We start from the raw sequence: 13,800 nt of genomic DNA, 5'->3' as shown, positions 1-13,800 counted from the left end.
TCATAATACCATTCATAAGCAATCTATTCCTTTTCGGATTATGCTTTGTTATGTATTCTTTAATAGAACAATTTGTATCAAAGGGTTAAATTAGTTTACTGATTCTTGATGCTTGATCTAAACTTCGGCGTCTTGAGAATGCAGATTGTGAGTATATTTTTGGAATTTTCCTGCTGGTCTGCTGATAATCAGACTTTTGATCAGAATGCGCAAACTAGAAAGTCACCGAGAAAGGAGGGGGTATAGTTTTTCTTGCTTGAATTACGTATTTATTGTGTTTGCAATTGCTTTACGTGCGCATTTTAGCGACGGTCCCGAATTATGCTAGCATTACAGCACTATGTTAACAGTTATTGCTTCATTTAACGTGGCACACCTTTATTCACACATGTCTTCTCAAATGATGATACAAAAGCATCCAGTTTCTGGAAATGACAGTGCCTATCCATGGCACCAATAGGTTGCACTATGACACTGTGTTTTAGTACGAAGCTTCCTGCCTGTTCTAATCTGTTAAACAACATTCCTTTACGATATTTCTATTTGATGGCGAGAAGAATTATTTCACAAATTCGTTCTCCGGCACTCGTTATCTACATATTGAACCTATCATTCGTTGTGCAATTACATCTATGAACAAGTAAAACTAAGATTAAATAAAAAAATGACTAATTCACTTATTCCTGAAAATCGAGCATCGAGTGTAGTTTGTGTTGTGCGCAGTGTTTTACAAACACTTGCTTAACTATTCTTGCTGTTCGAATGGGTCTGAGCAAATTGCTGTAGCATTGCACTCGCTGGTGCTAACAATGAAGAAAAAAATGTATACTATAATAAGTGAAAAATTTAACATAAACAAAATTTAAACTTCAGAAACATGGCATAGAAAGCGGAATGGTTTAGAGAGGAAATAAATAGAGTGTATAAATTATAAAAAAAACGGGAAGCACAACCGCTGACAACAACGCTGATGAACGTGTTTTCAATATAATCTAATACGGTTTGACAATACTAGAACAATCGTTTCAAATAGAAGCTCTCATGGAAGAGTAATACGGTTATAGTTGCGAAAAGACGTTCTTATTATACAATGCCGCGTTCAGTAGGGCACCTGTGCCACTAAATTATCGCTGCTTGTCTCCGGAACAGCCGCATCCACCGTACTAAAAGTCGTGTTGATAGTGGTGACATTGGCAACTGGGGTATTCGTTCCAACGGCTGGTGCCGTTGTCGTGTTAGCATTGATCTCAATACCCGTACCGACCAGTTCCTGAAGATTCTGGTATTCGATGTCGTCGGAAAAGAAACGGTGCAGGAAGCGGAACGTGGGACGCAACTTTGGATTGTACTGCCAGCAGTTGCGCATCACCTCAAACACCTTGTCCGGGCAGGCGTCCGGTTGCGACAGTCGCTGATCTTCCTCTATCAGCTTGATTACATCGGCACCCTTCATATCGTGGTAGGGTGGTGCACCGTACGAAAACATTTCCCATAGCGTCACACCGAACGACCATACGTCACTGGCATGGGAGAATGTGCCGTAGTTAAAGCTCTCGGGGGCATACCTGAAAAATTAATGTTTGATTAGCAATTTAGTGAGGGGGAAAAATTAAACGAAAATGCATTGCGTACTAACCATTTGATGGGCCACTTGCCACCCTGACTAGCGCGATAATACTCCTGACCGGCACCGATTGCACGCGACAAACCAAAGTCAGATATTTTGGCCTGATACTTGTTCGCCAGTAAAATGTTACGTGCGGCAAGGTCCCGATGGACGAAATGTTTCTCCTCCAGATATTGCATGCCTGCGAAAAAGCAGAAGTACAAGACACATTAATTTACGCCATATGACAAGCAATTTGATTCAGTGTAAAAATTGTAAATATTGACACATTGCGCTAAGTTCTCTGAAGTTATTCGCAAAGGAAATTAAGGAGGTGTCGATCAAATTTCTAGAAGATGTATTCCAAGGTCGAGTCACGTAAATGAACAAAATAATTCAACAACATCTTTTGTACTGGAAACTTTGGTTAGTTGCCAATAAGCCAGGTCTTATGAATTGATTGGTCATAGTTGGCAGCTTTAATTAATAAAGACAACATGTCGGATAAGACAAAATAGACCACTCAATACAACTTTCAACTGGAACCTTTCCAAGGTTCGACACAAAAGTCAGATCTTGTTTCAGCTTTTTCGTGGCTTTGGGGATCGACTGCACTACCCGTTTGTGACAGTCACAAGGAAATGCAGCATTATTTCTCTTTCTATCTTTCTGAGAGATCACCAGTTGCCCCAAGGCGACTAGACTCAACTGGCAACTTTGCACAATAAAGTTATTCTTGACGAGGTACTTTATCCGATATGTCTGACGGATACGAAGTTTCTCGCGAGAGGAACAAGGGAATTACATTGGCTCTCCAGATTCAAATTCTTCTCAAAACATCCGCGTCGTAAAGAACGATAATATGCCGAAAAACCTGAGCAAGAATAAACGGAAAATATCCCTATCACCTATGGGGATCTAAATTTAAAAGATGGGTCGTTGCTGATGGTCGTTTGCTGATTTTCCATAAACTAGGATGCGTAGGTGTTGCATCCGACTAAATAATGGAGAGGAGGTGAGGTCTTGTCTTTAATATTACCACAATCGTAAGATCAGTGATAGTGGTAACATCACGCGGTGGTTAGAATATTGCTCAATGAGATTCTTTACACATATTCATGCTATATAGAACAAACAAGATATAAAATTTGATTGTAGAATTTGAATATAATTTCTATCTTACTTACCACTGGCAATTTGTGCTGCCCAAATCATCATCTCGTGTTGAGGATTGATGGTGGTTTTGTTCTTAGTGATGTACACCAGCATCGAACCGAGTGAGATCAGTTCCTGCACCATAATTAACGGAGGTCCTTTGCAGATGCCGATCAATCGCACGATGCAGTTATGCCGCAACCGTATCATCACACTCGCTTCGCGTAGAAAATCTGTCCGTTCACGACGCTCCTGACTGTCCATTACCTTTTTAATGGCCACCGGAACGCGACCCATTACAGGCGGCACTGCACCTGATTTCATAGAACTCCCGCTTCCACTCGGATAGCCCCCAAGCTCCAGCAGTGGCCAAGGTTCTAAGAAACCTTGGTATACGTAACCAAACTCACCCCGCCCCAGTACCGTTTCGGCGTGGATACATTCCTTCGGTATGAAGTAATTTGGGCCGTCCGATTGCGAGGAAGCGTTCGTTTGATTTTGTTGTTGTTGAAACATGGCGAAGAAAACGCTCTCCCCGCTCAGCACACTGGCTCGGCTGAACGAAGATTGGTTCGAGTCGAGGCGTTCGAACAACTTGCTGGCGCGCATTTGGCCTGTGGGGCTGGTCGGGGTTTGGCATTCCTCCACCGAGACACTGCTAAAGATCGGGACGGTTTTTGTCATGATGTAGTTGGTCGGCATGGTACTGCGTGTCGTTTGACCATCGATCGGCAACCCACCGTCCGTAGGAACATTATTGTTGACTGTAGTCACACCAAATGGAGTTTCATTGCACGTTCTTGCCGGTGTTGGAATTGGGACTTCCACAAAATAAATCTCTTCACTTTCATCATCCGGTAGCTTATCGGATCGGAGCGGGTCATCGCTTTGGATGAAGTAATCTAATGCCGCTGGTTCGTTGTTGTTTACGGTATCGAGCGCTGGTGAGGATAGCTTCGGAGGGATCGCGGGCGGTACCTCAGATCCGTCCCTGTCCAGTAGTAGGGCGGTAGATATTGCCGGACCGACAACAACCGGCGGTTCTCCAATGTCAATATCCACGATGGCACAGTTATTGGTGGGAATTTTATAGATATCGTCTGACGCGGCACAACTCGCGACAAGATTAAAATCGGACGAAAATTTCAACTGCTGCAGCAGCTTCGAAGGGCTCACGGTAGGCTCGATGGATGCAGCGGTGATGGTGGAATTCGATTCGGCAGCCGTACCTCCGTCAGCATCGCCGGCAGATGGTTTTAGCTTCTGTTTGCTCTTTCGCAAACTTTTCATCCCATCCATTAACGTTTTCTTGAACGTTGGCGAAGCGTTACTGCTGCTGCTGGTTGGTTTAGTTTTTGGCTCATCTGCATTGGGCGATACTGGCCCTGGGCGGCGAGGTGCTTCCGGTGCGCAACGATCCGGACTGCGATCGAACAGACCGACTCGGTTCATTTGCAGCATTGCATCGTTCGGGACGGACAGATTCCTCGTGGGCAGTCCCTTCGATGGTAAAGTGGTGCTTGTGGTGGGATTTTCGCTCGATTTGCGAAACATGCTTGTTAACCCGGCCGCTAGCATGGAACCATTCATACTGTGGTGGGACGATCCAAGGTAGGGTTGAGCGGTTGTTGTACCAACAGCAACGCCGTCTGTAGTGGAACGTTGCATGCGATGCTTTGATTTCGGTATGGTTGCGAATGCCGGTATCGGTGGCTTTGGTCCGGGTGTGACAGGAAAGCGTAGATTGATCGGCAACCCGTCCGAGAAGCGAGTATAGTGTTCGATCAAATGTTCAAGGGAATTCATATAAGGACCTTCGTCAATGTACAACCACTCCTGCTGTCGCTGGATGATAAAATGTTTCGGCTCGTTGTCGTACAGCATCGTCAGTACGTCTACGTTCTGCTTGGCCGAGTAGCGCACCAAGTACGTGCCAGAGGTGGACTGTTCCAGTCCATCAAGGCACTCGTTGTTCTCCTTGTTGTTGTCGCGCTCCTGCTGTTGCCTGTGGGCTAGATTCGGTAACAACTTGGCTGCAAAATCCTTCAGGTAGTCTACGGCCGTAGTACGCTCTAGCGTTCCATGGTACCAGAGGTCACGATGAGTCTGCGGTCGTGATGGTTCATAGGCGTTCAGAAACTCGACCACTTGATAGTGACCGCGATGGCGTGCCAAATCCGAGGGGATTTCACCAAAATTTGTTCGTGGTCGATGCGGAACGCGATGTCGTAGCATCTCCTGGATCGCATCTATATTTCCATTATCTGCTGCTTCGTGCAAAGGTACCCAACCAGTATCGCTGTTTCGGGCCTGCAGACTAGCGGATGCCTTTATTAACATCCTTACCATCTCCAATCCGGTCCGTTTGGCGCAGGCATACTAGAAGTGAACAGTCGAAGTAAATTAAACGTACAGATTTAGCATTAATTGGAATAAAATCGATCTCGATTTCACTTACGTGCAGTGGTGTGTTGCCTTTGGCATCGCGGCTATTTATATTAGCACCACGTTCAATCAATTTAAACAGAATCTTATCGTCCGCGTGCAAACACGCCAGATGGACTGCCGTTTGACCGTCTTGATTTTTAGAATCAATGTTTCTGTAACCACACTTGAGGAGCTCCGACACGACAGTGTAGTTACTTTCTTTCGTGGCACGGTGTAATAGGTTTGTGGTCCCATGGCTGCGTACATCGTGCGGTGGTGGATCACTACGACAAATTACCTGCAACCGAGTCACCAGATTGCCCTTATCTTTCTGGTAGTGCTCAATCAGCGAATCTAGCCCATGAATCGGTGTATGATCGTGGATGGAAAAGAATGCATCATCCCCGTGCCGTCGGATAGCGTAGTGTACAACCTCGCCCTTAAACAGCACCGATAGCACATAATCACCCTCGGAAGAGGAACTTTCGCGCACCAAGAACACTCCATCGCTTCCTTCTATAAAATCGCAAAGCAAAAAGATATCGAACGCATTAGTCTGTTTCGATCGGACATACATTTGCAAGCTTTTACCTCGACGTAAAATCTCTTCCGCATCTTCACGGGATATTTTTCCATGAAACCAGCATAGATTCTCCTCCCGATTCATCCTTAGGATGTAGGATTTGGTCTATAAATTAAAAATGGCACATTAACGAAACCAAATTGTTGTCGTTCTTGTTAGCTCGGTGAAACGAACTAAGAATGTAAGAATGAGACAGGACGGGTGCAGTAAAACAGGTTGTTCTTTACTTCTCGGACGATTCCCTTGGGCTGCTACGGTTTTTATCACAAAAATGGTTCACCCTTATTGAACATAATTGACGTTTGATCCATGCGCAGCAAACTACAAACTTCTTTTATTCTAGCCCTTGTCTCATTATCATCATCGTCACGTTTATCCAACTTCAGATTGTAACGAAGGAATTGTGCTTACCTATTTGTTTCAATCAAACTATTGGCTCGTGATCTCATTCACAACAACACAATAATGCACATTCCAGAAAGGAATTTGTACATCTGGCATTCGCGATCCGTACACAACTATCTATCTGTACTATAGTAACGCGCATGCACAATCGGATTCAATTACAGCACATCGCCACCTAGCAGCGGGATTGCGTTAGTTTGATTTCAATGGTAAGCAAAAAAAACAGCCAGAACACCACTCTACGCACAACATTCAATTTCGCAAGCGCTATTTACTTAGTGTTTATATTATTTATTACTTTTCTCCGAACTGATCGAGATGTTTTGTTGGATGACATTTGAGGGTATGAAGAATTTCTTTGTTTGTGTGTTAATACAAGGGTTTATAGTGAAGTGTTGAAAGTTCTACACGTGCGTTCGCTTTTTTCATCACAGTTCAAATTGACAGTTTAGCTATACATTTAGCTTGTACGATCATCACATCGATATTATGACAATAAAGGAAAAAACTAAATGTTTCTCCATCATCTTCCAATTAAGCCTTACAACTGTCTAAACAATGTGCACACATATTTGAGAATTGTGACTTGACTTGTTTTTGAAACAAGTTCAATTTCGACTCATTTCAGACAATTGCCTTACCAAACCCAACTCTGCAGCAATATTAAGACTTTGCGAAGCACTCAGCTTCCAAGAAATAGTACTGTCACGGATAAAAAATTACGTGAATAGAGATAGCTAAGCAACACACGTTAGTAAACTGCGTAAAAGTTAGAAAATGGTTTTGGCGCTATGTGGCAAAAATGTTTATAATGTCCGTCAATCGAATGAAATACTCCAGGCCTTTTTGGTGAAATATCTTCTGCACAAAGAACTGTTTTGTTCTTTACATGTGCAATCGTACAACGGCAGTAATGAGTTACTGGATAACGTATACAGTAAAGTGAACTAGTGAAAGGCTTCAAAATCTTCGTAATTGCGTTGATCGAAAGCTCAATGCTGCTTTTAGAAATGAATTTGATTTACTAGTTAGTATCCGCTACAGCGTTGCAGATCATAGAGTTTATGAATCAAAATCGTAAATCCTGCTCGAGGTGATCAAATCACATGAGTCCACGATTTGAGTGGACTTCGTAGAATTATGATCAACGTACAGCTGATAGGGGTAATGTAATTATTTATTACTAATTACTTTAATAATTAATTACTTTACAATCTACTACTAAAACTGTATAATGATTTTTTGAATCGGCTTACGATAGCAACTCAATTGCAAAGTGATCAATAAGTTCAAACACATTTACTAAATAGGATGAAAAAGACAACTAAATGATATTTTTTGTTTCTAGTGTTCACTATTCGAAGTTTTATACTGTTGAAATTGTCACCTGTTTTTCGAAATTTACTTAACATCCTTATGGAATAGATGTAAACAATGTTAAAGTAACTTGTTTGAATTTAAAGTCTTTACGTATTTTTTCGTAATTATACGAGCATTATTGCCCATGAGTTATGGGTTTAAAATCTGTAAAAATAGGCCAGAGGCTTATTAAAACAAAGTTTTAACTAAACATATTTATGGAGAAGTTTTAAAAATTTCACTTAACTCTATTTAAATGATTAAAAAAAAAGGTTTATCACATTTTTATTTTTATAGTTTTTTTCTAAAAGTGTTAAAAATAATCCAAGGGGCTTCACAAAAAAAACCAAGCAAAAAGTTGATAGGACTCAAATCCGGGGAGTAGGAAGTGCACAGAGTTTTGTCCAAAAGACTAAATCGCTCTTAAATTCTTCTTAACTTAAATCGTTCAGAAACCATGTTTAGACTAAGACTAAGACGAAGAGTTTAGTATTTTCTGATGCACCATTATGTTGGCACACGTAGTGCTCATCTCCTCAGAGATTTCGGAAATGCTACTTACACTAAAAAGTAAGTGTTAAAGTACGCTGTACGTTGTTTTTTTTGTCAAAGAATGCCAAAGGGAAGTGTTACGCTCGTTCGAAAATACGAATTCTTGAATTCGTACCAAACGAGGAAAATCTATACTCGACTCAATCACTTTGTGCTGATTCCATCGAACAAACAAACCACTTCCATAACTTCAATAACCATAACTGACAAAAAGTCAACACCATCAACACAGCAAGTCAACACTATGTGATGGTAAAACTGATAACAATATCAGAACAGAATATGAACATGGTGCAAAACTAATGACGCGAGCTTGATGATACAAATACTGATTCTAACTTATTGATCATGGTGTAAGCTATGAAAAAAGTTTATCAACAGTACGAAATACTTTTCTTCCACAAAGTTAAAAATTTCCTAAACAAACTAAAACACTGAATTGGATTATGGAGATGATAGAAATGGAAATGATCGATAATTTGTATCATTTTCTTGTCATTTTTTGATTTTGTTCAAACAAATCGGTAAAAATAAAGAAACACCACTATATTACGCATATGAAATTATCTTAACTTATTTTAATGTTAACTAAACAACAGAGAGAAGTATAATATATATGTAAATGGCAGTTCAAACGGTGTAGCAACCGAAACCCTAAAATATTACCATAATATGGAAAATTCAATTGAAAATCACATCACGCACCGTACTATTCGTTAAGCACTTTAGTCCATTGTAATCCTTCCAACAGTTTGGGAGTGTTCGGCGTTTATTAAGGTTCATAATTCATTTCGGGGATTTAGTGCAAACCCCCTCGGAACGCTCGTTGGGAGGTCATAAATCAAGGGAGGTATTAACGCGTACTCGGACTTACCTTCACAATCACATAGTCTGTACGGGACATTTTTCGAATCAGCTTTGCCGGCAGCGTGAATAGTTTTCCAGTGTACAGCTGCCGGTTGGTTGATAATGCTTTTGTTGTTTAATTTCCAAATTTTACCGCAATACCACTTGTCACATAATGTTGAGACATCACGTTGTGCGTCTGCACCGGTTTGCTTATGGCTATTCCGTCGCGTAACATTACCACTTTTGCATTTGTTCCCAAATGTTCACACTAAAACAAGAACCAGAGAAATGGTTGATAAGAAAAATGACATCACACATGACACCACTGTATGGGGTCAGACGGACGTTCCGTGCGCTGAGTCACCGGTGCAAAGTTGCAAACTTTTTTTTCTATCGTTTGACAACGGCCAACAAAGCGAGAATGATAATATTGATGCATGTGCATGAAAGAAATATGGCAAACGAGAGAGACACAGAGAGGGAAAGAGATAGGTACGCATCTATTTGCCTACAGCTGTGCAATGAACGTAGCGCCACTGTGATGGTGTTGAGATTCAATTGATGCACTGCACCTACAAATTTCACTGAACTGGAATGGAATGTTCACTGCGTATTGTACCAGATGAAGAAACAAAAACATCCAAGCACAGACGCATTTCGATCGCTCACAAATGTTCCAACAGCGATTGAAGTTCACGTTTTCCCACTGACAAAACAATATTTTCTTTCTTTATAGTATGTACCATGCGTTCAGTTGCGTTGCCGACAGACGAATGAATGCATTTTCGACGGACACAACTAACACCGGCGGGCCGTTTTGACCGAATCTCTCACTACCACTAGCAAACCCTGTAGTAGAGTGCATGCCATCGAGTGTAGCGATGGGGAACACAGTGGGCGACCACCTGCTAAACAGTAAACGATTACCGGCATTTCACCAGCACGCTCAGACGAAAAAAAACGGCTTTATTTGTTGTTCGAGGTCTGTTATTATTGTTTACTGTGGTTGCTGCACTTTACGGCTTTACACCGGTTGCGGTGGCGGTGCTTTAGTTTTGTTTTGTTTATGGTGTCGCGTGCTATTGTTGGTAGATGAGTCATCGGGCTCTCGCCGTCCGGGGAATTCCCTATTTTCGTTTGGAGCTCACTCACACTGTGTGCTGTAACGATTTGGGTGAGAAACAAGGGTACAAATTGCCGTGTATGTGTTTGCCTGTTGGAGACGTTGAAGCGGACGCCTGGTTGTTTGTAAATTGCATACACGTAGGGTGTCAACACATGGCAGGGGTGGTGCGCCAACACCTCCCTCGGTGAATTGCCCGTACGATCTGATACCTAATACGAGTAGTCACCGGCAAGTCCTGTCTCAAGCCTCCCCGTGGCGCTGCTGGATACGGGTTCACTGGGCCTCACTAACTCAGTGTTTCCTAACTAATTGAGAAGGCTAGGTCAAGCCTAAAATCCGTTGTGTCTGCAAAGGGGCCGCGAGATACATAGGAGCCGGATGTAGATCCGGACAAGCCTAAAATCCGTGTGTCCCATACAAGAGGGGACAAAACATAAAAATTCGTCAATAGCTGATTTTATGAAGGCCATATCATGGCTCCAGCCGGGAGCAGAAACATGGAAGTCTTGTGTCTTGTTGTTCGAACGCCTGTGACTTAGCACCACCTCCTCAGTCACTAGAGGCCGATGCAACATTGGGGATAAGCGCGGTGCAGTCTGTGTGCCAATGCGCCGTATCTCCAAAATACGTGCCAGCGAGTACTAGCGAGTACCATATGGACTAGTTATCCGGAGTCTCGCACAAGCAGCAATGACCCTGATTTCCATCAGGCGAACGCGTGAAAACTAATGTTGTGAAACCTTCGAAAGTGATCATCGGTGTCAATGACCAAAGCTAACAACGGTGAGACGAATGGCGGAAACGCTGTAGAGAGTGACGGGTCCTGCAATACGGTGGAGCTGGCCCGAACCTCCAAGTCCATCTACAGTCGTTGACCGACCAATCGCCTAAAGTTCTCACAGTTAGCCACACGCAGTAGTTGGATGGCAAAGGACGTGGTCACAAATACACCCCCGGCAGTCGAACGCTGACGTTGACACATCTCGGATGGGCACATCTTGTAGTCAACAAGTGGTAGTTGGCTGGTGTATTCTGTGGTAAGTGTACTTCCGGTGCGAGAGGCACCGTGGTATGCGACCGCTGTAGGGGAACGCCATGTGGGCAATTCCGCCACTGCAGCATAGACTCGTGTGGTAGGTATGTTGAAGCGTGACTTTGAGGCCATGGGTCTCGACAGCCCCCAACCTCTAGTCTATACGCGTCTATATTACCGTACCAAACACGAGGAAAGTAGGTTGACGCACTGATGGTTGCCTTGCGTAACTTTCCTTGCTGATACCGTGATCATCTCGAACGCCTGACACCTCACCAGTGTCGTGCGGCGCCATGTGTGGGGGTTTTGTCATCTTCGTGTAAGTATACAAATGTACCCAAGCAGGCCTATCGCTGACGTAATGTCTTAACGGACCAATCGGCATAGGTCCTGAGGCCTGAAGAGTTTTTTGTACGTAGGCGCTCCGGCGAATCGGGCAGTTCCCTGGGTGTGGTGCCCCCTGCATGCGATCAGGTGTCCTCTGGACGTGGGTTCTCTATGAAGATTCTCTCCTCTGACAAACTAAAAGAAAGAAAGGGTGTTAACACATGCTGATGATTTCCATATATTTTATTCGAGACAATATAACTGTTTTTTTTTTAACGGTTCAAATGGTTTACTGATATTTTATTTAATTTTTATATATAACTATTACGATCAATGCAATTGTCGATGGTCCCTTACATCTCGTGCTCTCGTACATGGATTAAAGAGGTCTCCCGTGGAGTTCAGTTAAGGCCTTAAATAAGTTTAGGGTTTGTGTCTAACAGACAAATTGACCGCATTAGTGCAGGTCCCTTATCACTAGTATTGCACTAATTGGGTCAGCGTGACTAATTGGGATTGTCTATTTATTGTCTTTACTGTCGCAAACAGTGATCCTTTCCAAGGGAACAAAATCTGGTGTTTAGGAACTATTTGCAACCGTGTTTGGTCCTCCCGAATGAAGCCCTGAATAGTTCCTTTATATATATCTTGCTGCGCAATTGGATGAACTTTTATCTAAATTATATTGTGTACATAATCGAATGTGCTATAAAAATATTATCTTCTTATGTCTAAAATTCCTGCGCATCTTTAGATGGTATTTTATGTTTTGATAACTGCTGGTCTAAGTTTTTATCGGCAGAAAAATAACTTGATATCTCCAATACATACTGGAGACGCCAATAGTCATGCTATCTCATTAGTTATCTCTTTTCAATCCTGAGTGCTTTAATTCACTTCGATCCTAAGTGGTTCGTGTCTGGGATGATCTAAAATTCGTTTGGCTTTATTGCATAACACTGTCTCTACACAGTTAGCGATTGTCGTAATTGCGACTGCGACTATGTCAAACTCTATACATGAGTCGTCACATCGCGACATTTCGCAATTTTTTTTTATAGAGTTTGACAAAGTCGCAGTCGAAATTGCGACAATCGTTAACTGTGTAGAGACAGTCTGACGAGTAAAATGTTTTTATTTTATTTTTTATTCATTTTTATTATGACGGCCAAAGGCCGTATGATCGATATAGTTTGCCGAAACTTAACAACTACGGCCATTTCCTCCCAGTTATGAGCCATATCCCGGGCTTGCTCGGTTGTCTTATAAACTTACTTAAATGAAAATAAAATTTTTATTATTAAATTAAAATTTTTAAAAAAATGTTTTTGAAATTTTTTTATTTCTTGTTCATAATGTATTTTTGTTTTAATTTTATGGAAAATATGGTCAAAAAAATTGTGGTTTGTTGATTAAAAACTAAATCATCATTTTCTTAGTTACAGGAGCTTAATTGATCAATCGTATTGCAGTTGAAAAGTATCAATTCATTTATAAAACATGTTCACAACTTTTGTCACACAGTGTTCCAAAAGGTCCGTTGCGGAGACTTAAAAACAACATATCGTACGCCAATACATTGAGCTTATACAATCATAATTACGCATAAAACACTTTCAGAATGTAGTTACATTCATAATAGCACGCAAAAAGTGTACTTGTATTAAAAAAATAAACCATTATTCGTTCGCCATACCATCGGCAGATACAACAGGTTTTGTTTACATTTGGAGCTGCTGACTGACCGGATGTGTCAAAAAAGTCTCAAATTTTTTTGAGACTTTTGTAGATGAGCCAGATTTTCCTCAAAACTCAATTCACTCAATGTTTAGAGTTTTAAGGGAATCCTCATCATTCGTGGCAGCTTAAGTTATGGGCTTTGTTTACACATCTGCTGAAGGAATTATACGGGATGTAAACAAAGAATACGTCATGAAACGCCTTGAACAGTGCCAAAATTTAGCCAAAATCGGAGAGTACCAAACGAGAAAAAGGTATCGGATTACTTATTCAGCTGCTGTACTGTGTGCTGCAGCTGAAAGTATGTCTGCTACGTGCGTCAGCAATAATGTCAGCTACAAAAAAGCGTATGTCTTTCGTTCTAGTAACCGGATTGATTCGACATTTCCAAGTTGTTGCGTTGCTTGTTGCGATGGGTGTCGAATGGATTAATTTAAATTTAGAATTTAAAAAACTTCGCATTCATTTTGTGCTTTAAGCTGTAACCATCTATCATCTCTTCACAAAGAATCCGGCCTGGTTCGTTGGGTTATCTCAATTTAGGTTGGATGCTTAATAAATTTTTATTGGTTTGCTGCTCTTGGGTTTCAATGATGCCTTTATTCCATTCTCGGGTCCCAATTTATGTGCCCATCCAA

General features: G+C 41.8%; 1 protein-coding gene across 1 annotated transcript; it reads right to left on the bottom strand.

Annotated features, from left to right (window-relative positions):
- Positions 1 to 1,099: 1,099 nt before the first annotated feature.
- On the bottom strand, positions 1,100 to 8,991 carry LOC128718421 (tyrosine-protein kinase Shark). The gene is made up of 6 exons (XM_053812047.1): positions 8,962 to 8,991; positions 5,780 to 5,876; positions 5,220 to 5,704; positions 2,794 to 5,140; positions 1,637 to 1,808; positions 1,100 to 1,565 (listed from the first exon to the last, which is right to left on the bottom strand). The coding sequence occupies exons 1-6, from the start codon at positions 8,989 to 8,991 to the stop codon at positions 1,100 to 1,102; spliced, it is 3,597 nt and encodes a 1,198-aa protein (XP_053668022.1).
- Positions 8,992 to 13,800: the final 4,809 nt, after the last annotated feature.

The sequence above is a fragment of the Anopheles marshallii genome, chromosome 2, assembly GCF_943734725.1.
Source record: "Anopheles marshallii chromosome 2, idAnoMarsDA_429_01, whole genome shotgun sequence".
NCBI classification, from domain to species: domain Eukaryota; kingdom Metazoa; phylum Arthropoda; class Insecta; order Diptera; family Culicidae; genus Anopheles; species Anopheles marshallii.
This window is presented reverse-complemented; position numbering and strand designations above follow the sequence as displayed.

Coding starts and splice junctions, on each gene's coding strand:
- LOC128718421 (XM_053812047.1), bottom strand. CDS start 8,991: ATGTCCCGTACAGACTATGTGATTGTGAAG. Junction 1,809..2,793: donor GGCAGCACAAATTGCCAGTG/GTAAGTAAGATA, acceptor GCTTTTTCGCAG/GCATGCAATATCTGGAGGAG. Junction 1,566..1,636: donor GGCAAGTGGCCCATCAAATG/GTTAGTACGCAA, acceptor TTAATTTTTCAG/GTATGCCCCCGAGAGCTTTA.